The sequence below is a fragment of the Symphodus melops genome, assembly GCF_947650265.1.
Source record: "Symphodus melops genome assembly, chromosome: 15".
Taxonomy (NCBI): Eukaryota; Metazoa; Chordata; class Actinopteri; order Labriformes; family Labridae; genus Symphodus; species Symphodus melops.
In genome coordinates this window covers 21357775-21382940 of record NC_136705.1, presented here as the reverse complement: position 1 = coordinate 21382940, position 25166 = coordinate 21357775, and the positions used below count along the sequence as shown (strand labels likewise).

Sequence of the window (25166 nt, the reverse complement as noted above, 5' to 3'; positions counted from 1 at the left end):
CGTGCCAACTGTGCTTAACGAGAAAGCTGGAACACATTTGAGGGAGCTTTCAACAGTGATGGTTAAAGTGCTACTGTGTACTTTTGGGAAGAAATATTTTCAATGCAAAATAACATTTCCTGGAATTGAAGTATTTGTTCACATCGCATTGCAACATGATCATGATGGATTAAAATCACAGTAGCACGTTAGAAACCTTCCAGCATCCTCTAATGGATCAATTTGCATTCGGGCACATAATGAGTCTGTCTTTGCAGTATGACTGTTTCTCATCTTTGGACGAAATAAACAAGTGAAGATGTTTAAATAGAGGTGAGGATTTAAAAATGAAGGAAACATTATTTGCAAGGGTGATAAAGGGGATTTATTGACCAGCAGGGAGGATCTTACACAATTGTACCCACATGACAAGCATTTTGGGTAAAATTTGATTTCACATGTTATTTTCCTGATGTTTGATTGCAGAAACAAAGAAGAGTCAGATTCATTCAAAGTCTAGTTTTTTTCTCTCTCCAGATTAATCTAATGTTATTCGGGGGGTTTCCCTCCCAGGAGCTGCATATCTGAGCACTCCTTCTTTTTCTGGGTAAAATTGGAGTTTTGTATCTCTCCTCGGGTGTCGCTCCTCTCCTCCATCCTGCCCTGCTTCGGTTCAGTGTTTTTTTTTTTCTTCTCAGGAGAAAGACAGGACTTGGAGAGTCCGGCTTTAACTGAGCAACACTCCTGTCTGCTGAATGCACTCAAACTAACAGCAGGACAGACCGACAAGAGACACTTTTTTAGACGCACAGTCGATTCCGAGACAGACTAGAGAGAGAAAATGTGAAGATCTTCGGGTTGTCACGGTGTTGGAGAAGTCGGCAGGAACCGGGAAAGATGGCGAGGACTCACACTCGCATGTTGCTCGGTTTGGCTCTGCTGGGAATTTTCTTCCTCTATGTGTCGGTGAAAGGAGAGCAACAGGAGGAGGAGGAGGAGAGATCCTGCCAGGGAGCTTTCGACCTCTATTTTGTCCTCGACAAGTGAGTGTCCGATATTATTTATGGCTTTGTTACTTTCTCCTCGCTAAGCATTGCCATGCAACCGCCCAGTTGTTTGGAAACGCGGAGCACATCAGCCAGATCCACTATGCTCGTTTCTGCGGTCGTTATGACACTAACTATTTATAAAACAAGTTTGAGATAGTAAATATTGATCAGAAAGTTTGATTTATCTCATGTTTTTTGAACCACAAAAGCAAGTCTAGTTGGATATTGGCTTGTTTTTAAACGCAACACTAATGTAATTGATCACTATCGACCTTTACCCCTCATTGTCGATCTGTTTGTCACTTGTTATAAAGGTTTACTGCATCATTTCTAAAGTGGGATAAATATTTTAGACAATGGGGATCTTGCTTTTCTTTTCTTCTCCGGTTCTAAGCGGAGGGGCAGAACAGGCTGAGCTTCACTCATGGGCTGTGGGCAGGGCGAGCAGGGTGGATAGAGTTTCAGGCTGATGACGCCTGCGGACACAGCTGCAGCAGCTGCCCGACAGTGGAGCTCCCTTTCAACTATAGAGCTGTTCCTTCCTCCATCTACTGGGAGCGCATTACATCCTGCACCAGCCATAGACATTGGTAGCAGAATTGTAGGTCCAACACATTTGTTGTTGTTGTTTTTTTCTGTAGTTACATTTCTTGACCCTTATGGGAATTATTGTTTTTATGAAGTTACAAAAAACCAATGGCATGCACCAATATGTGAGGCATATTTTAAGTAACACAGCTAACCAATTGGTAAAAAAATTTGTAAAAAAAGAACATGTTTATGCTTTATATTTCTGTAGGCTAAGGGATATGTTCATAACAATATTTGGGATGTACAGTTGTGAAAATTCCTTTGCAAAGCATCTTAACTGCACTAATGTTTGCTTAAAACTGCCTTTCTAATAAGACTGGATTGCAATATGTGGTATCATTGCATCTTAAGGAATGTTAACTTTCTCCATCATAACATCCTTTTTTTTCTCCTTGCGAATTCATGTCCTCATTAGATATAGGTAGGAATTCAGGGAATGGTGATGACAAACCAAAGTCCAATACGAGAATCAGGGACACTTCTACATCATCTACAAGAGAAACAAATGCCCAGCGCCAGACTCTTAATATCAATATGGAGACTTTTTGCCCTTGATATCTTGTCGCCTGTTTACACATGTACCTGACAGTAGGCTACATTTATCTGACGTCACAAAAATGACAAACCAAGAAACAGAGTGTGTTAGAGTCAAACCCTTTATATCTACACTGTGTGTTACTGTATTCACAGTGTAAACAAATTAGTGTAAGGGAACATGCATGCAAGCAGAAAGACGAAGCAGCATCGTCGTATCTCATCCTTCACTCACCAGTCGCGCAAAGTAAACGTCATCATCCCTGCCCACTTGCTCCAGTCGAATTTACAGAAATAATTTCTGCTGTGTTCACTCATCAGCTCACCACAACTTCACGTGGACATTTTCCTGGAGGGCTGGATGATAAAAAAAAAATCAAAATAAAGTCAGAGTGAAAATTAGAAAACAACATCCAGCTCATTTAGAAAAAATCAGAGATATTTTCAGGAGTTTTGTGTGTGACTCCAGATCAGTCTTTGAATAATTTTAAAACATTGTAAAACAATGCAATATACTTTTTGGGTTACACCTTCTGGATTTTAAGAGGAAAGCCCCAGCGACCATACTTAGCATCTCATAACTGTGACGTTTTTGAGCCTGTATGGTTACGAAGGATGTTTTTACCAGCGTTTTCTGGGCTAACTGCTCCAGTAATTACCTGTGTGATCCCACTGCAGCCTCAGAGCTGCTGAGCTGTTTTTCATAGCAGCCCAGACATTATAATTGACGTTTTTGTCATATGTTGGGCTCCAGTTGCAAGGTGAAGTTCAAGCTTGTGGACACTGAACAGTCAGACGTGTCAAAACATGTTAAGTGTGCAGGGAGAGACACGGAGAAGAGAAAAACATTAGGAATGTCTTGCCCTATTTTCGTTGGAGATAAGTGGTTTTAAGGCCAGAAGAAAGGATTTTGTTTAGCAGTGAATGACACATTCTGCAGGATGTTGTCAATTTAAGGGTTAGTGGTTGAACTCTGTGGTACCTGTTTGTAACATTTTGTTAGAAAATGGCTAAAAAACAAAAGCTTCCTGTAAGACCTCACATGGCCTATTTTCTCCACCGACAAGCTGCGGGATGTTAAGTGACATTTTGCTCCGGTTTTGACGTTTTCGATGATTTTTCCAATATCCACGGGATCATCTGTCAGCCACTCAACCGTCTTCACCCTTTGATTAAAGAAAGTTTAGGAGGAGCCAGAGGAGCGGAGCCCATCACGCATGGCCAGGCAGGTGGTACACCTCCATTTGTTTTGACTGTGTGGCGCAGCATGTATCAGCAAGCCTTCAGGAATCCTCGGCTCTTTTACCCCCAAGACGGCATCGAATCTCTGTTATTTGTTTTTCAGCCACAAGAAGGGTGCGTTCAGATTGTTCTTCTTATCTTCTAATCTTTGGCTTCACTGTCCAGACAGCTCAGTGACAGGCTGAGTAGAGAATGTGTGTGCGCTTCACTGGACATTAGAAAAAACTAAAACACCATCAGCTCCCCACATTACTACACTCTGTCTGACCCCATCAAATACCTACATAGTATATTTCCTCTGCAAGTGGTGTCCCACAAATAGAATGCTCAGAGTTGTGTCTTGATTTTTATCTAACCAGGAAAGAAAACTCAGTGAGATTAAAAATCCCTTTTTCAAGAGTGTCCTGGACAAGACGAGCAGCAACACAAGTTACAGAGTTTCAGACAGACAAGAATAGGTTTGTTTTCATAGGTCCAAAAACCTGAAGATAAAAGGAGACCCTACTCTAATATTATGAAAACTTAGAAGCTAAAAGGATGTGGAGTGGATGAATGATGGCAGAGATTTAGATCTATACAGCTTTCGGCTTAATGCATGCCTGACTAAAACAGGACGGTTGAATAAGGTCGATGGACTGAAACTGAGCTTTTACTGTGGTTGTTCAGTTTACCTTTACACTCTGACAAATTCAATTAGATTGACTAGCAGTGAAGTTGTTCCAAGATAGAAGAGAGCTTTTATCATGCTCTAAAACCAAGAGAATGGATGAGTGGAACAGGAAGTGCTGGGTGATATAAGAGGTACAAAGGAGTCGTCATGAATTTAACCAGCCCAGACTTTCACTCTGTTTATGACCCTGTCACACACACACACACACACACCTACACACACACACACACACACACACACACACTGCTGTAGAAGCTTTTTGATGTTGCATCCTTAACTAGACGTTCACACTCACATTTACCCCTTGCTGAGTGTTACTACTTTGTCCTGCTGTTGTTCATGTCCCAGCCTTTTCACTCGCTGTACCCCCAACCTGTTGTAAGACTGGCTCTGCTCACTGAGACCATCTGTTCCCCCTCACGAGTCCCACACACACACTCACATACATGCACACTCATATAAACACAGAGACACACAGGCCAGCTGCCTGCTACATGGTCCCTGCTAGAGGCAGACTGCTACATCTGTCCCTGTCTAACCTCAACCCCTCTGGCCCAGCAGCAATTAGCCCCCATTAGCACCCCCCTGGGACTGGGCTTCATTAAGGAGACTGTCATGGCTGCAGCAGCTTGTAGCAGGCTAACCAGCGGCTCTCATCGCTGACAGGTTACGGTCTCTAAAGTCATGGAATGTGACCGATCGATCAGAGGAATGTCCTCAAACCTGGACGAGATAAACTTTCACTGATGGTCCTGAAACATGATCATAAAATCCGGTCTGTTCACAAGTGTCCTAAAATACTTTCTTGACATTTGAGCTGAGAGGCAACAGAGAATACACATCCTTCTCTCAAGGGGAGCTACTGATTGGACTTGGATTGGACCGTCCACAACTGTTATGAGATTTGCACAGCTGGATGTACCTAAAGAATCATCTTTGTATTGGTTATTGCCCAATTCCTTTATGGTCCATCGATCTTTATATGTCATATCTTGCCCACTAAGTCCTCTGTCCCTCCCGTCTTTGAGTGGTGTATGCAAACACCCACTCAACAAGATTTCAGTGGCAGTATGTCTGAAATTTTCTGCACATTTTCAGGAGTGCATTATATGAACAGTGCTTGAAAGTTACCTGATGGGAGCCTGTCATATAACTTCAAAAGTCTGGTGGCTTTTCATCCAACATGCTCGTTGAGCCCATGTTCAAAGTGGATAAATATTTAATGGTCTTCAAAGTCAGAGGACTGAATCCCAAAGGGGACATTCATCCCCCATACAAAAAATGGTTTCAATTCATCTGAAGGTTGTTGAGGAATTCTGCACATGGACATATAGGACCAAGCAGTGTTCTGCTCTTGGAGAACACAAAGTGTAATAACTGAAATAGCACACATTTGGCTTTAATTTTAGCCTATCATGAGAAAACGTCTTTATTTTTGTGTGAATAATCTCTGAGACAGCTGGCTCTTAGCTAGAAATCCTGCATTTAATAAAATCAAACTGTTTTGGCAGCAGCAGAGGATAATTAGTCATCTGTGGAAACATCGTATTTTGTCCTTACAAGGTTGTTTTTGTGTTGTTTTTTAGGTCTGGAAGTGTGAAACACCACTGGACAGAGATTTACTCCTTTGTTGAGCAGCTGGCGGAGAAGTTTATCAGGTAAAAACAGGATTAGTCATTCAAGGATTCAGATGTTTTCTGTTTTGGTCCATGTTAATGTTACAAAACAACTGTGTTTGCAGCCCCATGCTGCGAATGTCTTTTATTGTCTTCTCCACACGAGGAAACATCATCATGAAACTGACTGAGAACAGGTGAGACAAACACCTGTAAAACATCAAGAAAAACGTCACTTTTTCTCCATTCTGCAGCTTCCCGTTAAATTTAGAATCAATAATTAAAGTTAAAGTTTGTGTTTATCTTTAGTTTTCTGGAAACTTGGATTTTCTGTCCAGGTTTTCTTGCAGCTTAAATGAATTTAACAAAAATTAAATCCAGCTTTAGGCAACCAAAGAATACAAAACAGTTCATCCCCATTCTCCTGGGGCCGACGTTGGCTGAGGATTGGCTTAAATACTTCTTGAGCCTCACAATTACTTGCCAACTCAAACCTCTCTGTACCTCTCTCTATCTACTTTGTTAGGAAATATAATATTTCCCATTGTAATTCCCTGAAAGCAGATTTCCTCCAGCGTATTTGATCAGCTTGTCTGTTTATCCTGCAGGGAGTCCATCGACGGAGGCCTACAGGCTCTAAGGATGGTTAAACCTGGAGGAGACACGTTCATGAACTTAGGCCTGGAGATGGTAAGAGGCTGAGGACGGCACACATTGGTAAAGGCAGCAAACATCACACGAGATCAGCCTTCACTTTAAGATATTATTTTAAAAATTAGCTTAGGATAGAGGCAGCTAGAAAGAGGAATAATTTGCATCTCTGATCATGTGTTTTTGTGATCCCTAAAACTGCTGAGTTTTGTGAGCGGATGTAATGAGGCATTGTGAAATCAAACCACACTGCCATGAGGTCTGTTCTCATTTTATATATTCAATCTGAAACATATTCTGGTGGTAAAAATGTGACATTTTAAGATGATTCCTAATTAAAATGTCGCATAAAGACCAGTGACATGCTCAAAATCCTCGTAAATTGTTGGTTGTGACCTACTGCCAGAAACATTTGCAAGATGTTTTAACCCGATGCAGTCCATAAATGTCTCAACCTGCACTTTGTTGCAAGTTGAGAGAATTGGTTCTGAATTTTGACTTAAACCTTGTTTTGTAATTACAGGCTAATGCGCAGATATACCAAGAGAAGAGTGGTGAGCTATGCTGCTGTCTATTGGTTAATTATGAGCATGTTGTCAGCTGTTACAGAGAAAGTGAAAGTTGTGTCTTCTACAGGCACAGCAAGTGTCATTATCGCTCTGACTGACGGAGAACTGAATGAGTGGCAGTTTGACACAGCTCAGCGAGAGGTAAGACGTGTCATCAGTCTGATTTAAATCACTTGAAAACGTTGCCATGAGGATGGGCTTGAATTTCGAATCAAAGGGTAACCTGAGCTAAATTGTGCATCGGTCTGTGGGTATTGTGATTTTAACAGCTGTTGAAAATTCTGTAATGTACTTCACAACTCTTCATTTTTGGATTCTTGCAAGACTATATATATAAATGTTTTTCATGCATAGAAAAGATTTTCAATCGATCACATTCAACAAAAATAACCACATAAGTAAATGACAGGACTGAGGGAATGAACACAAGCCAAGAGCTTCAACCAGTACACCGTTGTCATTACAATGATTTATTGTAAATGAAGCATATCATTTATTTATGAAGCATACAGCCAACCGTCTTTCTTGACTATGACAAGCAGCCAATTCAACTCGTGACCACACAGTTTTAAGCAGTGTTTCCAACACAAATAACTAGCCTCTTAAAAAAAACGTTAATTCCATTTAATTGTAATGTTACTGAACAATATTTCTATGTGGTTTGTTGACATAATGATGCTAGAATTTAGGTTAGCGCCATGTTTCTACATTTAAATAAATGTATCAGAGGGTCAGAGTGGAGTTTCTGTCTGTGGCAGAAAAAGGTGTGCAGGTTAGGGCACAATCATCACATATTCACTCCTCAGGTATCGTCCTGCATAGACTGAACCTCTGGGAATGTAAACGTTGCAGGGCTGAGTGTTACCAGCTTGTTGTCCCCTGGCAATAAAACCTTTTTGCCCCTAAATGCATTTTGTGTTTTATCTCTCCTTGTGTTGCAGGCACAGAGGGCCAGGTCTATGGGAGCCATTGTTTACTGTGTAGGGGTCAAAGAATTCAACCAGACTCAGGTAGGATCCACATAAGGATATTAAAGATGATTCAAACTTGATAAGAAAGCATGAAAATAAAATTAAAATGTATGTCTTTCTCTCTGTTTCTTTATGCTTTTCTAGCTTGCAACTATTGCAGATACCATGGAGCATGTGTTTCCTGTATGGGGAGGCTTCCAAGCCCTGAGGGGAATCATTGACTCGGTATGACGCATACATAGCCATGTATATGTATTCTCAATCATACAGAGAAATCTTCTGTTATTACAATGTCTCGTGTTTCATTTTCCTTGTTTCTCTATGAACTCACAGATTATCAAGAAGTCCTGCATTGAGATTCTGGCTGCAGAGCCGTCCAGCGTGTGTGCAGGAGGTAAGAGGTGTAATGAACAAGCGTTTCCCCTCCTTGTTAAAGCACTGGGCAGTCAGGGTGCACGATTGTGTCAGATGACAGTCATCTAAAGCCTCTGGAGTGGAACATGAGGTTGAGTAATCGCATGGACGCTTATGACTGTGGAGTGACAGAGAGCGTATTGTCATTCACGGCCGGGGGAAATTAGCATAGCCGCTTCAGCACAGCGTGTGTGCAGAAAAGAGAAGGGGGGGGACGGGTGTTGGTCCGAGGAATTAGCCGTGAATCTTTAAGCATGGCTGCTTCTCTGGCCTAGTTTGCCACATCGTATATGTTAAACAGCCTTTTCGGCTGTTTCTCTTCTTCCGTGTCCAGCTCTTCTTCTGGTCAGCAGTCTCAGGAAGTAAGAAGCAGGATAAAAGAGATGATGAGAGAGAGCTTTTATGTATAGCCAGCAGGATGGATGAGCTTTGACATGACCTTATTAGGACTCACTTAAGAGAGAGTGCATTTACCGCCATGCTACCACGACAACCAGTGGAGATTAGCGTCCATTATAGGGAATGAAGGAGGCAAGACGAAGTGGAAGGCGGAGAGGGGAGGAGACCAATAAAAATGTTGCCTTGAAAGCACAAAAATTAGGAAGGAATACTGAAGAATCATGGCTCCAATGTGATAATTAATAATGTGTGTCACTCGACATGTGCCCAGATATCCTCCAACAGCCTCATTTATAATTCGATTGATGAGCAGTCTAATGGTCAGTGAACTAAGAAACCAAGGAGCCACTTAAACCAAGACTTGATGTGGCCTAATTAAGGAAGCACAAGGGATTTCAACATGCTAAACACATAGACAGGATATGTATGAATACATTTAGGGTTCATGTTATGCTTATATGAATAGCTTTAAAATGTTTCTCTTTTTTCAGAAATATAACTGGCACTTAGCTTCTTTATCTTTAACGCTTTGTTCTTGCAGTATTATGTGATTTAATATCAGCAAATCAGCAATAGAGAGAAATACTGGACCAAAACTTCATGTAGCAATCTTCCCGCTTTCATCCATCTTAATTTACATATTCCATATTATGACATATTACATAAGTAAAGTGACAGGCTCTTTCTCTGTCTTTCTTTTTGCCTGTTTGTAGACACACACTGCATATGCTTTACTGACACATACACGTTAGGATGTTCTTTATTCAGCACACACACACACACACACACACACACACACACACACACACACACGTCCCTCACATTGATGTGAAGTGACCAGACCGAGCTGCCTGCAAACAGGCCATCAGACTGGACAGTGAACGTTGGGCCACAGTATCTGACATGACAGCACTGATTCCCCTCATATACACACACACACACACACACACACACACACACACACACACACACACACACACACACCAGGAGAACGGTGAGAGTCGGGCCTTAGATCTAACATGACAGCAGAGATTGCTGCTTTCATTAACGCCTGACCCTTTCCTCCCCGTTGTCCCGTCGTGCTGCGCCCCTCCCTGCCCTTCACTGTCCCGTCACACTAAGGTGATTGAAGAGCCGCTGTTCAGACAAGCCGTACCCCATTCCCCTCTTACGCATACACACAATAAGCACACAGACACACACGTACAAATGTAATCCTTGTCAAGCGTTCAGGTGTAGATGTAAATGGACATGTGGCCACAGAGGCGGGCAGAAAGCGCAGAGGCGAGGGCAGCAGCATATGTGTTGTTCATGTCAGCAGGGCACCACCAGTCCCTGCCCACCATGTGTCTGACAGCACTGACCTTTCAGCCCATCAGGCCTCAGTGTGTGTTTGTGTCAGGACGTGTGTACAGATGTACAGATTCAGACTTTTGCAGTTTATAGCAGTTATTAAGTCATCAAGAAAGAAACCTTGTGCTCTTTTTTTGAGAATTTTTCTGACGGAAGAACTTTTTATTTTTATATTTATATAAATTTATATTTTATTTTCAATGCTATTAATAATTAACATAATAGAGAGCATTAAAAAAAATTAGTGTCAAGTCGTCTAATTAAGTTGCACATTGTAGTCAATGTTAAGCGTGGTGGTTTATGTGGTATTACAAGCTAGTGTATTAAAGTTGTTATTTATTACCCTGGATGTTGTGGTTATCTTTCAAAAGCAGGCGAACACAAAAAGTGTGTGGTTACAATCTTTTTTTTTTTTTTTGAAGCACATGGTTAATCAGATGGTGTATGTATGTGTATGTATACACATAGAACCTGAGTCTAGCTGTGGAAGTCATAAGCTGTACTGACAGGTTGCAAGTCATTGAACATCTGTAAATAAGCACGCTGGCAGTCATGCAGAATGAGTGTTCAGAGGGCTGCTGTGTGCACATGTTTTGCCTTCCTGAGTCAACACAGTTTGAGCAAAATAGGGTGCCATGTTTGAAGTTATTTGTTGAACCTACGACTCATACCATATACCTAAGATAGACAACATATACTGGGAGAGCTCAGTGTTAATCTCCATCTGTGTTGTACATCACAACTCTCCCTCCTGGATCTGCTCCAACAACAAATCTGCTCCATTCAACATTTTTACAGCATCTGTGAATATGTCGAGATTCTCAGACAAATCCAAAGTGATTTTTGTTTCCTTCACTCTTCTCTGTCTGAGTGTGTATCTGTGTTCATGGCCTTTCTTGCCTTGACTTAGCTTGCCTGACCTTTAAGGACACACTGTGACATATACACCCACACCCTCTATGTTTTTATCCAGTGATCTTCACGCTGGAGCTTTAAATGTTAAAGGTGTGGCCGATTCTCGCCTCCTTAAGCCAGCATAATGCCAGAGGAAACCTCAGTGCACAGCCAGAACACACACACACACACGCACACACACACGCGCGCATGCAAGCACACATTCATTAATGCACAAATTGAAGACATGCAGATGCTTGCACAGCTGCATTGCAGTCTGTTCACAGCATTATTCTTCAGATCCACATCTGCATACTGACACAGACATGTGTTAATGGTGCCATAGGTAAGGTCAGGCCTACTTTGACAGTGCTCTGCTGTTGTCAGCCCTACAGGCATGTTTTTAAGCAAGTGGTTTTTTTCTCTCGCTCTCTAACATATGCTGGGTAGCAGCCACATAGACACTCTAGCATATGCTGGCAAGCCTCTGTCAGTGCGCTTTAACAGTGCCTGAGGGACACTAAAGGTCAAAGACATGCACACACACACACACTCATACACACCAGCTCCTGGCTACTTCACAGCACATATTTGTGAATAGCAGCACTTTAAGCATTAGCACCATTGGAGCTTGTTATGGCCTTCCCACACATACACACACAAGCACACAAATATAAACAAGCAGTAATGAGGCATGCACAAGTTTCTGCTGCTTAAGTTGAGTGCATCGAAGGAAAAGAATGGCCTTGAGCACTCACTATCGTGGTGCACTGGAAAACTACATTTTTGAGCCACAACAGAAGACCAGTTTCATCTTTTACATCTCTCACGTTCAACTGAAAATGCCTTTTATGTTTGTTATATGTATGTTTTGCTATCGTTTCTGATGGTGCCTGTGCTTTTTTTTATTGGTTGTTTCTTTTCAGAGAGTTTCCAGGTGGTGGTGAGAGGCAATGGGTTTCTGCATGCAAGAAATATCGACCAAGTCCTCTGCAGTTTCAAACTGAATGACACATACAGTATCGGTAAGTTCTGCATATGTACTCAAGTGTGCATTTGGAAAACAGATACACACACCAGAGCAGGGCACTTTAGGCACATGTTGACAGGATTTGAAGGATTATTTATGCTTAAATAAATATAAGAGGCAAGCTAACTGAAGATTGTGATGGATCAAGTTTGGCACTTTTACATTTACTGCCTCTTCAAAATAATAATTTTTGGAAAATACCATGAAACCGAAAATGATGATCCAAACAGAGCACAGAGTTCTGATGGGTTGATTTACTCTGTATGCTCTTTATTACAGCTATTTGCTGTAGTACATAAATGCTTACACTTAAAAGCATTTTTGGATTCTGGTTTGGCTTGTGCTTTAAGAAGAATGTGGGAACAGTTTTCAGGCTGCAGATGTTAATATTTCTTCTGCATGAAGAGTGACTTTGTCCTTCCTTGTATAGATGAGAGACCAGCTGGAATAGAAGACACTTTCCTGCTCTGCCCTGCTCCTGTCATAGAGGAGGTTGGAAGGTAAGCAGGACATCTCCTTTGGTTTTTACTTTCCTTTTTTTTCATCCCTGAGTCAAACTTTCTGTGTTCAGTTGTAAAATGCTGCACTCAGATGTTTACCAGCTGCACGTAAGTTTGGTGTGGACACAGAAGACTGCTGTCCTTGAACAAATTAGGGCCAAAGTCATTGAGTGTCTGTGATCAATCAGTGTTTGTCACAGCTAACGAAGCCAGACACCAATCACAAGGGGACAACAGGAGAAGAGCCCAGGAACACAACTTAATGACAGCCACGCTGGAGACGACTTTGCAACCGTGTCTATGTGTGTGTGTGTGTGTGTAATTCCTCATGTGTGATTTATTCCAATCTCTGTCTGACACTTTGGGAGAGTGAAAGTGTGAGTGGAGTCGGCGGGGCAGTGTAAAGTTTCCTCTGAGGGCTGCTAGCTTTGCTTGTGGTGATTTAGAGCAGAAGTTTCTTGCGGCTCAGACGGGGCGATGCTGTGGGCCGAGCTCGGAGAGGACCGAGGAACGACCGGCAGCATTCCCGTCGCCGCTGCCTGCAGTCCTGTGCATAATTATACACTCCAGCCTGCAGCCTCAGACACCTCCCAGTCATCATCTGTCTTGATGCTGTCACTCAGATTTCGGGTGTGATTTGAGGTTGTCCTGTCTGCCAGTGAAAGATACTGCCTTAATGGGGAGAAAAACATTTTGTTTTCGCTCTGTGGCAGCAGGGAGCTTTTAGAGTCTGTAGTATACACAGTATTTCAACGACACTTGTTAGAACAGAGGTTGCACACATACAACACTTAAGGGATCGACTTAATGACAGTTCAAAAATCCAAAAAGTACCCCCATCCTTAAGTCGGCCGTCTGTCTGGGTTATTGCAGCGTGGTTTAGTCTCAGGTTAATCTGCACCTCCAGAGAACATGGTAAAACCTGGAGCATCATTACACATTGCCTTGAGCTGCCCAAAGGAGCTGTCCTCACATGTAGCAGAAGCCCATTAGAGCCGAGTCAGCAATGCCTGAGTGCTGCTAAAGAGGAAGTCAGCTGTGAATGGCTGAAGGGCCCAAAGAGGAGGTGACCAGCTGGCTGATGAGTTCTGGGAGCTGCTGTGCCATGACATGCAGACAGGCCTGGAAATAAGCAGGACGGAGAGAGTGCAAGCTTTACAGGTGTTTTAGTTGTGAAATTTGAATCCTTTGGAATTGAACTTTAATTATTGCCTTTTTAACCAAATCGTGTCTCTTGTACCGAGGATGGTCAGATTATATGTTCACCATCTATATTCACAGTTCTTCATTGTCTTTATTCCCAGGAGGTTTTGTGGTGAGCTACATGTGTGAACCCAAACAGCCAAATCTGTGAACGCAAATAAAAGTCAGGAAGATTCAGCATAAAAAGTATATAAAGCTCAACAACAAACAAATATGCTGAAACAAACCCACATATCAGGAAGTGAACAGATTACACCAATAAATTAAAAAAAATCTAAATACAAATTTTTTCCACGATTGTCTTAAAGAAATGTCTTCATTTTATTTAAAAACCAAATTGAACACAAATATGAGTCACAGCTCTAATAAATCACCCAAACGTGTCAGATCGTATTATAGGTGAACTGCGTACTGTTTTGGGGGGTTCACAGTCTATATGTGTGTTTTCTGAAGACTCCTGCTCCCAGCATCACCTCTTAACCCCTCACTCACTTATCCCCTGTTTCAGAGAGTCTTATCATATGTAGTGAAGTCATTGACGCTGCTGTCACACAAATCTATGTTGACTGGGAACCTTCCGGATGCGCACCCCCCACCCCCAACCACACACACACACACACACACACACACACACACACACACACACAGGGCAAAGACACATGTAAAGTGGGCAGATTGATGATTGATAGGGGCTGAGAGCTCTCTGTCAGAGGGGAGCTGATAGCACCGTGTCCCCCTGCCTTCCTGAAACAAGGCCTGAACATGTGATGGGGGGGTAACAAGGAGGGGAAGAAGTGAAAGAAAAGATGAGTGGCACCTGCTTTGCCAATTTCCTCTTCTGAAGACAGTGTCAGCATGAGTTATGAGACGAGCTACAGTGGATGGGAGGAGGAGGGAAAACAGATTCGGTGTTTGAGGAAATAGGGAGGAAGGGGTCTCAGAAGGGAGGGACAGCGCTCGCTGAAGGGATGTTAAACAGGAAAGGCTCTCCTCCTACCATCCCCCCTTGTCTCTGCTTTCCTCTCCTTCCTCCCTCCCTGCAGTGACCTCCCCCCTTGTCGTCCCCTCCATGAATATAAACCTCAATGCCCCCCTTGTGTCTTTCAGAGTCCCCCTAAACCATAAGAACAGCACAAGAATGCCTTTCTCCATTTGACTACAAACCAGCTGTCTGTGTTTTTAGCCCAGTGTGTCTTTTTAGCTAACAGGTCTTGTTTTTCTTGCTAGATGAAAACCCTTCACTGAATATCTCCCTGTTTGTGTGTCCTCAATCCCTTTTCCTCCTTAAAACCATGCTATTCAAATCATCATCCAAACCCTGCGCTGCATATCAGTGAGTAGTGGAGAATAAAAAGTCATTTAGCTGTCTGTGGTTTCTACATTAGAGGTCTGGGTCTGAGCCAAACAGAAGAGATTCCTTCACTGGGTGGAGAACTCCCTGACCTCTTTCAATGCTTTTTGTCTACATCAGCATGTTTGTGTGCTTATAAGGCAGCAAGTATGGACAAAGTAGATGGAGGAATGTACCTGACACCTCAGGCGTGCGTCTACAGTAGCCGAAACATGACCATGATGTGTGCACCCGCGCAGATGTGCACCAAGACTTGTGTGGTAAAGAGAGGAATATTACAAGAGCTAAAGAGTGATGGTGTCTTTGTTTCCACAAACAAAACAATTCAAAGTCATGTTCAGGAAGGAAAGTAGAATACCTATTTCAATGACAATAACATACACGGAAGTTTGCTGAACATACTGCAAATCCTAGTCAATAGGCACACAACTGGAATTGACATGTGAGATGCATGAAACAAGCTGCAAAGAGAACTAACTATATATATATTTATATATAGACATATCCAAACATGTGCAGTATGCATGTATGATCGTCTAGCGGTTTGGTTGTGCCCCATGTATGCAGGGTCAGATCGAGTCCGACCTGTAGCTCCTTTCCCGCATTAGAGATTCCTCAATCTCTCTCCCTACTATTACACCTACCTATTGAATAAAGGCAAACGGCCCCCAAAATAACTCTTAAAAACATGTACCGTATACATGTCTTGGCCAACAGTTTTTGTAAGTTTGTATGGTTCAGTCAAGCCATCGTGAATGCATGCTCTTTTAACCCGAGTACAGATTTGAGCCTCATTGCAGATCATACTGTACATTAACCACATCATTTCTCATGCTACAGAATATCAATGTGTCATATTTTAATTTACCTCACATGTATCTTGTGTTTTTGCAGGGTGATTTACCTCCAGGTGAGCATGAACGAGGGCCTCTCCTACATCACCAGTTCAGTTCACATCACTACAACTGAATGTGTGAGTACTTCCTGTTTGTCTGCACACACTGTTTTATTTTTTTCTTCTGGCATGCTGCCTAATTTAAATAAACTTTATTTTTCACCCTCTTATTTGCTCTTGGTTCTCCAGTCCTCTTCTTCTCTCCTTGCTCTCTGACGTCTCCTCTGTTGTGTCTGTCATCAGAGGAGGCTGTGAGTACTTTGGCTTTTTGTTTCATCTTTTTCCTCATCTCACGCCCGTTTGTTCATTTGAATCTTAACCCGACGCCTCTGTGTTTGTGTGCAGTTTGACGGCACCATTGTGTTGATATCGTTGCTGGTGGTGTTCCTGCTGCTGGCTGTGCTGCTGATGTGGTGGTTCTGGCCTCTGTGCTGCACTGTGGTAAGTTTAATCTACAGACAGTGGTGCTTTAACTTGTTTTTATTTGGTTTAATGTCATGAGTTTTCCTCATGCTGTATTTTTTTTTTAATCTGCAGGTGATCAAAGAACCTCCACCTCCTCCCCCTCCAGAGCCAGTAAGACTTACGCTTCCTCATTGTTTGGTTGTACTGGTAACATTATATACATGGTTTGTTTTTGGGAATACGAGCTGTGTCCTGTAATGGAGTCTCTCTCCTAGGAATCAGATGATGAAGATGGGATGCCAAAGAAGAGGTGGCCCACAGTGGATGCTTCCTACTATGGAGGAAGAGGAGTGGGTGGAATCAAACGCATGGAGGTATGCTATCTGCATGCTTATTCAACGCTATAAAACAATAAACATTTTCACAAGGCTTCCTCTTGTTTAGTGCATCTTTTACCGTCCTCTCATGATCCCTCCCTCCTTATTCTCCGTTTGTTGCCTTTGTGTTACATTCACATTCTTGATTTGTTTTTCTAAGCACCCGGAGAAATGTTATTTGTTTTAGGTGATCTATAAAACAACTTTTCTTAAATTCTAATTTGATTATGTCTTAGGTGCGATGGGGAGAGAAGGGGTCCACTGAGGAGGGTGCTAAGCTGGACAAACCAAAAAACGCTGTTGTGAAGATGCCAGAGCAGGAATTTGAACCATACGAGCCCAAGCCACGAAAACCTCCTCGCCGCCCCCCGCAGCAGAGGAGGTGGTACACGCCAATCCAGGTGAGACTCAGATCCAAATATAACATTTCATGATTAGGCTTTTGTTTTTGTTTTTTTGTTTTTTTTAACTCATTGTGTTTGTTATTGGGTCCTCCAGGGGAAGCTGGATGCTCTGTGGGCTCTGTTCAGGAGAGGTTATGACCAGGTGTCTCTGATGAGGCCGCAGCCTGGAGACGAGGTCAGTCTCACACCGCTCTCATTTCATTCTTATCTTCAGCAAGACTCATTTATAGCAAGACTACATAAAAGATGTAGATGTAGCCACCCAGACATGATCATGTTGTTTGTGAAACCGCCTCTCTCAAGTTTGACATGTGAGCCGTCGTCGTCTAGGTTTTATATATCTATAAAGTGAAGTTGGACAGCAGGGGGATACACAGGTAGTTACAAGCCAATGTCAGGTCAAGCATCCCTGCTTTATCCAGAGTTTGACTCTAAATGGGACCAACATTTTGGAAAGTCATCCTGTATTGACCAAGATGTGAAACTCTCACACAGCCTATACAGTCACCCTCTGCTGCCTATTAGATCACAGGTTAAAGTCACTTTCACATCAGTCCACATCCAGTAAACAGTCGATTCCTCAACCGGACATAATGACTGATACAGAGCTGTTGTAGTCAAGACCAAACTAACCCAGACCAGAGGGCTCTGGGACCGAGACAAGACCAAGACATTTATGGATTGAGGCCGAGTAAAGGCCAAGGCAGAGCGAGACCGAGATGAGACCGAGACCAAGACCAAACCAAATGTCAATGAAGAATCATCATCTTGTGTGCAGGGGGCGGGTTCCTTATTTAGACTGTACTAATGGAAAGGTTGCGGCCGTAACCGGGTGGAAAAAAATCAAACCACCAAGTAATGGAACTGAATGGATTCCCTCTAATCACCGTAATGGTGTGGAAAAATAGTGGTGGTCTTGACAGGTCTTCAGAGTTCGCCCAGTCCTAGACCAGGACAAGACCAAAGAAAACTGCTGTCTATTCTGAGACGAGACAAAGACTTTCTAAAAGTGAACTAAGCTGTAGTTTAGTAAATGTGTGTAAGTCCAGTAAGGGCTCTGAGGGTGACAGCCAGTTTAAAGACAGGGCAGGACACTGAAGATGTCTGTGCTTTGTCTGCAAACATCTGCATGCAGTCTTTATGTTCTGTCCCTTTGCATAAAGACAACACGTGCCAGTGAGCTTCATGTACAGCAGCTCAATGCTGACTGTCTACACGCACGCTGACACACAGAATGACACACATAGGCTGAATCAATGAGGTACTGATACTCCTCTCTTGGTCAAAGCGACCATTGTTCATGCACAAGGAGTACTGTGCTCCTCTGTACTTTTCTTTGGAAGTTCCCCATGACTCCCAAAAATGACCGGCTTTCTATCGAGCTTCCAAAACTCAAGTTGCACACTCACTCCAACTTTACAAGTATAAAAATCAGCTTCTCTATCTGTGTTGTTTTATTCGCTTTGGTTCCTGTAAATCCTGCTACAAACCTTATTATGCTTTGTAACTGGTAACTTTAAGTGCTTCTCCTAAATCATGACATGATAGCGGAGCGGCCACTCTTATCTAACCTTGACCCTGTGTGTGTGTGTGTGTGTGGCATCCCATAACCGATTGACATGTTTTCATCATCACACGGGTTGTCATGGTGAAACATCTGCTCCCTTATAAATGGTTTCTTTGTCGCCTTTTGTAGCTGCGGCCATATCACTGTAAAACATATTGATTTGTTCCGGTAATGGCACGATTCATCCTCAGGATGTCAAAGCGTGAGCATGTGTCTGTACTGTATCTGGAGTCGATAAATGTGGTCGTCATCAGTGGTTTTATACCCTCTCTCCATCTTGAACTTTTATTTCTAAGCGGTTCTATTCATCTCTGTCAGGACGGAAGTTTCAGGAGTCTTTGTCCGACACTTTTTGTGAAGCGGGAGTTCACAGAGCTGCTCCACGATGACCCCGCAACACCCTTCACGAGCCATTAGCTCAGGAAAATACAACGCTGCCTCTCACATGGAAAGAAAGGAGGGGAAAAATTCCTCTTTTTGTTGCAAAGGCCAAAGTCGTTCAATGTTGTCGCTGAAAGCGATATCATACATGAAAGGCGACAACGATCCAGACTCAGATCTGAACTCGGAGAGTGAATTCCTCGTGGTTGTAACCAAATAGCTTCACTGCAGAAGTGTAGCTGGTGGACTGCTCAGCTGTATTACTGAGAAATGAAAGAAGCTGTGACTCTGTGATCTTTTTATGTTTGTCAGTGATTATTTAAAAAAAAAGCATTGAAACAGAAGCTCCAACATATCGTCATCAAAAACACTACACAAAGATGTGTGACAGAGGAGAGCAGCAACACAGGGAAATTAGATTAAATCAGGAAAATAGATGAGCAAAAAGAAATTCAAAAGGTAACGGTGACAAAAGGTTTGGCATAATATTGATCCTAGTTTTTAAAATTCGAGTTGTATATTTTTCCTTTGCATAGACAAAAGAGAACAAACAAGTATATATATACATAGTTCATATGTCAGTGGGGTAGTTCTTGATGGGTTTTTTGAAATATCTCCAAACCTGCAGCTTGATCACAAAGAGCTGAGCGTCGGCTATAAACAAAGTGGCAAAAAGCGCAGCGATAACAAGCTCACATCAGACTTCTCAGCACAGATTGTTAACAAGCGGCTCAGGAGGAGCTCGTCCTGCTTTCTCTCCACATTACTCCTCCTTCGCTGCCTCTGCAAACGGCCATCAGCGGCCTGCCAGTTTCTGCCACACTCCCTGTGTGCGCTTGAGCCCTCTTTTGCTGTGTGTGCGTGCATGTGTGTGTCACTGTAACGTATGTCTCGGCTCTTCGGAGTTAGCGTCACACAAACAGATGGGGAGTTGAAAGGCCACGAGCCATATTGTGACAGAAGAGATTCGCGTCTTTTGTCCCCAGAGCTGATGGCACTGATGGGACCGTCACACAGCGCTAAGCGGACCAGAGGGCGGCCACCATCCCTCCACGGCCCACAAACAACAAACGAACACCTCCCCTTCTTCACCCTCCTCTGTCTTTACCTCCCTCTGCTTCCAGTAAAGGACCAGATCACCCAAATGACATAAATATAAATGTACTTACCTACCATCTTCTTGTGTAGACAGTTTAGTTGAATGTAAGTCTAGGGATATCAGGAAATTTCACATTTCTGAGGTTGATTGGAAATGTGTTTCTGCTGCTCACATTGTTGAAGAAAAGATCTCAACTCACGCACTTTTTTTTCTGGATTTTGAAATTCAACACCTACAACTGAAAAGTGTTATCTTTTGAAAAAATGTTATTCTTTTAATGTGGACATTTCACTGATAATAGATCTATAGAAAATATTTGGTAAATATATTTCAATACTCACCCCGGTGTTGGTTCTGTATGTCACAGCCCAAAATGTTGTATCCAGGATGGGACAATAATAATACAAATACAATAATTAATAACACAATGCCCACCCTACAAAATGAACAGATTTCAAAGAGATTATGTAAACATGTCAAAAAACAACTACAATACACTGCTAGCAGAGCCTGTTATGTTAGCCAGCGATAGCTAAATGTTAGCATTCTGTGTTTTTCAACCAATCGTATGTGTAGGCTTTTATCACACTGGTATCAGATGAGTAAAATGTTTATATCAGAACTGGTATCAGGAAGAAAATAAGGATGTTCTCACATCTAAGTTTAGCGATTAAACACGCAAACTACATTTTAAATGGTTATCAGGCCAATGTCACAAAATAACAAGTAAACCGTCAGCTCCTACAGATACACTCGGATTCATCAAAAACTATAGTTTATTTTAATTCACAAAGACTTAACCTTTGAATTTCAAACTTCCCCACTACATTATATCTATGTGTATCCTATATCCCAGAGCACCGTGATGTATGAACATGTGTTACCTCTTGTGAGTGTTCATGATGCATCTTTCTTATGTGAGTGGATCGCTGTAATGTCATGTGAGGAGACTGGCAGAGCTGTCAGGTCGGATGTGCATCTCAGCTGCTTTCATTTTTCTCAGTTTGTTATTTACTATAACGGTGAGAAATGTGTGTGTGTGTGTGTGTGTTGTTTCCTTGTAAACATGCACTGTGTGTGTGTGTGTGTGTTGTTTCCTTGTAAACATGCACTGTGTGTGTGTGTTTGTGTAAGGAGGGCAGAGTCTTGGGGCTCAGAAGGAAAGAAACGAAGGCTAGACGGTGTGAGGAGGGAGGCTGCGGGTGATTTAAGGGTTTTGTTTTTCGCAAAGAAAAAAAAAAAGGGGAGTTGAGGGTATGAGTAAACAATCCCTGAGAGGGGAAGAAAAGCAGTGACAGACACTACAAGCCAAAGGGACAGATTCAGTGATTGAACAGCACAAGTGAGACAGTGCTGACCTCTCCATCTACAGTCTGAGGTGGACAGAGTACAAACACTATTTACTCAAGAAGAAAAACAGCATTTGTAACATTTGTGGGAAAAGAAGACCGCTTGAAAAAGTACAGGCATAAAAATGTACTAACTGTAAAGTAAAAAAAAGACCCTCTGAAGGTAATTTCTTCTGACTTTAGTTGACATTTAAACTTTGATATTTCTTACTTTGAAAAAAAATACTTTAAAAAATAAAAGTTGAAAAATATCGTTGCTCCAATTTTCAAAAATAAAGGACACAGATTCTCTGAGACATCTACTAAGCTGTTTGATTCACCTTCTTCCATAAAAGGCTTTAAGTTTGACCTCTCGGTCAGAGACATCACATTTGATAGATTAAAAGAAATAAAAAGTCCTTGCCCATAGTTTTAGTTGTGTGGGGTTTGTTGTGTCATATACTCATGGATATGCAAAGGGATCAATGTATAGAGGCTGCAGCACTTCCTCTGTAAGACGTGTTCCTGCGACACTTCATGAGGACGGACTTCTTAGACCAATAAAAATGGTTCAAATCTCACAGCTTATTTGAAAAACAGATGCATAGGATTACAAAGATTTAATAAAAAAAAAACATCTATGCCAGAGTCGTCTATTGGCCAAATTGTTATTTCAAACATCGGAATTTTTATCAGCACTGACTTTAACAATCTGTAAAAATGTAAGGAGGAGAAAGTGTTGCCATTTAAGGTGTTCAACTCAAAAGTGTTCAGAAAATAAACACAGGTACGGATACCTAAAACTTAAGTGAAGTATAGTTTGTATTTGTTGCTTCCTAGCTGACTAAATGTCATCGACTCTTAAGTAGAAAAAGTCTCCTCTTGTCACCACATGTCCGCTGCTCTTCTCAGGAGTCGCCCTATGTTTTTGGTGCTCTCCTGAAGCCAGCCCTATAACTTCCCTCTGTTTCTGTTATTCATGAGCCGCAGGTTTCATTCAGGCCATATGTTCTGGTGGAAGCATGCTTACAGTCACACACAAACACTCCCATATTCATGAGCTTGTGTTCTCATTGTGTCCATATGCTGTCTCTGGTGCGGTGCTGCTGCTCACAGACTGGCCCTTTCACCGCGGCCTGGACACAAGACCCCAGCAGTCAACCCCCCCACCCCCTCCCTCCAACCAGGGTGCCCCCAATCAATTACCCAGCCCTCATATACACACACCCATATGACCACAAAGGCCCCCTCAGTCACAAAGCTACTGCTGCTGAGGCCCTCTTATTGGCCCCTGTGTGACATTAGGGCCTCTGTGTTTAATAAGGTGTTATAATCAGACCACCAAGGGTCTGTGACACAGAGACCTACACTCCATCCTTCACACACATACTGACTGAGTAAGACAAGAGTGTGTGTGTGTGTGTGTAGAGAGAGAGAGAGAGAGAGAGAGACAGAGAGACACACACAGAGAGAGAGAGAGAGAGAGAAGGATGCAATGCAGGGAACAGAGAGGAAAACCATCAATGAGAACAATAAGAGAATCGGTCCATTTGAGCTGACTTGTAAATTATGGTAAATTCTAAGGGGCCTCTGTTAACTATTGTGAAGATGTAGAAGCCCTCCCTTTGCATTCAGACATGTTGAGCACATAAAAGACATAAACCACGTTCTGTTCTGCATCAAGAGAGTCACACCAGAGGCTCTGAGAGACGAGGAGGGGAAGTGGGGAAAGCTTGAGCCGGCAGAAGCGTATGTGTGCGTCGTCTTTGCTAGCATCACAGCTATTGTAGTGCAGGTGCGGACAGAAGACAGTAGTAGCTCTGTGTGTCCTCAGAGGTCTCGAACACAGCAACCACTGTGGCTGTTGGATCTAAGCAGCTCATTGATTTTGCTCAAAGCGACCCTGCAAGAATACGACAAAAGAATAGCAGGAAAAATATGAAATGTTCAATATAAAAAATAATAATCCAGAGAAGGAAAAAGACGAGGATGAGAATGACACAGTTTAATCTCTATCATTTATTTCTTATGTTGCCTACTTCCTTTCCTCTCCAGCCTTTTGAAAAATGATCTTGTTTTATTTTCAACACTTTGGCTAGACTCTCCATCACGAGAGTACCGTCTGTGAGGCACAGCTATTGTTTGAGGTTTGGTGCGTTAGTCACAAACAAGATCTTAGTGATGGCTTTTCTCTGCAGCTGCATGGAGAATCTTGTCCCAGTATCGACCTCCTGCATGCACGGTTCCTTCCAAATCTCCCAGCTATAAAACAAGACATGTTGGAAGGATTCAAAAAGCGTGTATCCCCTTCTCTGGAGTGTGTAGTTTGGTTTAATGTGGTTGTATAGTCTCCAGCATGGTTGCTGAATGCTCATGTTTACTTTTAACTTTGGTAGTTATGAATGATGTGTAGCTCTGGTTTGACGTTTCTTTTTGCCTTTGTGTTCTGCAGGGTCGCTGTATTAGTTTCCAGCGGGTCAAAGATGCAGAGTCCACGCCAAACAACCGACCTCCTCCTCGTCCTCACACAAGTCTCTCTAATACTGCCCCTCCGTCAGCGCCTCCTCCACATGCCGAACAGCAACCCCTGGTCTCCAACTCTGTTCCCCGTACGAAGCCGCCATCAAGAGGGCCCCGCACCACGCCCCCCACCCGAGCACCCCCCTCCGTCACCCAACCCCCTCCTGGTCCGCCTCCATCTCGTGTCCCTCCTGGACCTCCAGGACCACCGCCATCGCGACCCCCACCCCGGCTCTGATTAAGAGAGGAGCACCTAGAACATCACGTCCTGCTTTAAGACTCAGACAGAGACATCAAATCCTTTGAGGCTGGAGCTCCAACGTGAAGCTCTGTGCTTTGTTGCTGGACAGCAAAAATATTTATCTGATTTTAAAATCAATGTAATAGGAAAACAGCATGTAGTCACCTGAGTGTACAGTTAGATGTCTGTGAGTTTCAGAGGTAAGAGGAAGTGCATCCTAAAGGAAGTTTCATCGAAAGTTAGATTGAGACAGTTTGTGTGAAAGACAAATGTAAATAAAGGTTTACTTTGGGTAAGTAGGAAATCATGATTTGAAGGATTAAGGTTGTGGTGAGAAATTCAGCCGTAAGTGAGACATAATAGCTGAATGTTGGTTCTGGTTTTTAGACACGTTAGGTTTCACACTGTTTCAACTTTTAAACCAAAGGAACTTGTATTACATCCTAGTTAAGTTTAGTGTGTAACTACAGCAATCTTATTGTAACTGCAGGGCAGTTTCACCATACTTATTTATTTCAGCACAAGCCCTTTCTGCATTGTTTTTTTTACTTAATATCAGCTGGGTTGTTTGTTTTTTTTTAAATCACTGCAGGGGGTGGGGGATTATCAAGGTTGATAGGAGGGGGCTTCCTGGCATGGCTGATCTGATGTATTTGAGGTCCTAATGGCACCTTCTAGTGGATGATTTTTTATTGAACTTTTGTATCTTCAGGGTTCTTCTGTATTCTGCATTTACTGACTGAAATGATCATTTGCATTATTTCTTTATTAACAACCTTTTTTGTCTTTTTTTTCAATAAACAAAATGGGATTTTTTATGAGCCGTCTGCTGATGATTTCTGTTAATGTTATTAGCAGTCAAATGACGGTATTATAGTTCATGGTTTTGTCATGAGAACTCACTGATAAAACATATTGGGGTCAGTACACCAG

The 25166-nt window shown here is 42.5% G+C and overlaps 1 protein-coding gene across 1 annotated transcript; it reads left to right on the top strand.

Annotated features, from left to right (window-relative positions):
• The first annotated feature begins 534 nt into the window (after window positions 1-534).
• antxr1d (ANTXR cell adhesion molecule 1d) lies at window positions 535-25049 on the top strand. Its single transcript, XM_079362605.1, has 18 exons — window positions 535-1022; window positions 5652-5723; window positions 5807-5878; window positions 6290-6371; window positions 6856-6886; window positions 6969-7042; window positions 7843-7911; window positions 8017-8097; window positions 8206-8266; window positions 11859-11957; window positions 12393-12462; window positions 15911-15989; window positions 16257-16352; window positions 16449-16487; window positions 16592-16690; window positions 16930-17094; window positions 17192-17272; window positions 23925-25049. The coding sequence occupies exons 1-18, from the start codon at window positions 877-879 to the stop codon at window positions 24228-24230; spliced, it is 1722 nt and encodes a 573-aa protein (XP_079218731.1). The 5' UTR covers window positions 535-876; the 3' UTR covers window positions 24231-25049.
• Window positions 25050-25166: the final 117 nt, after the last annotated feature.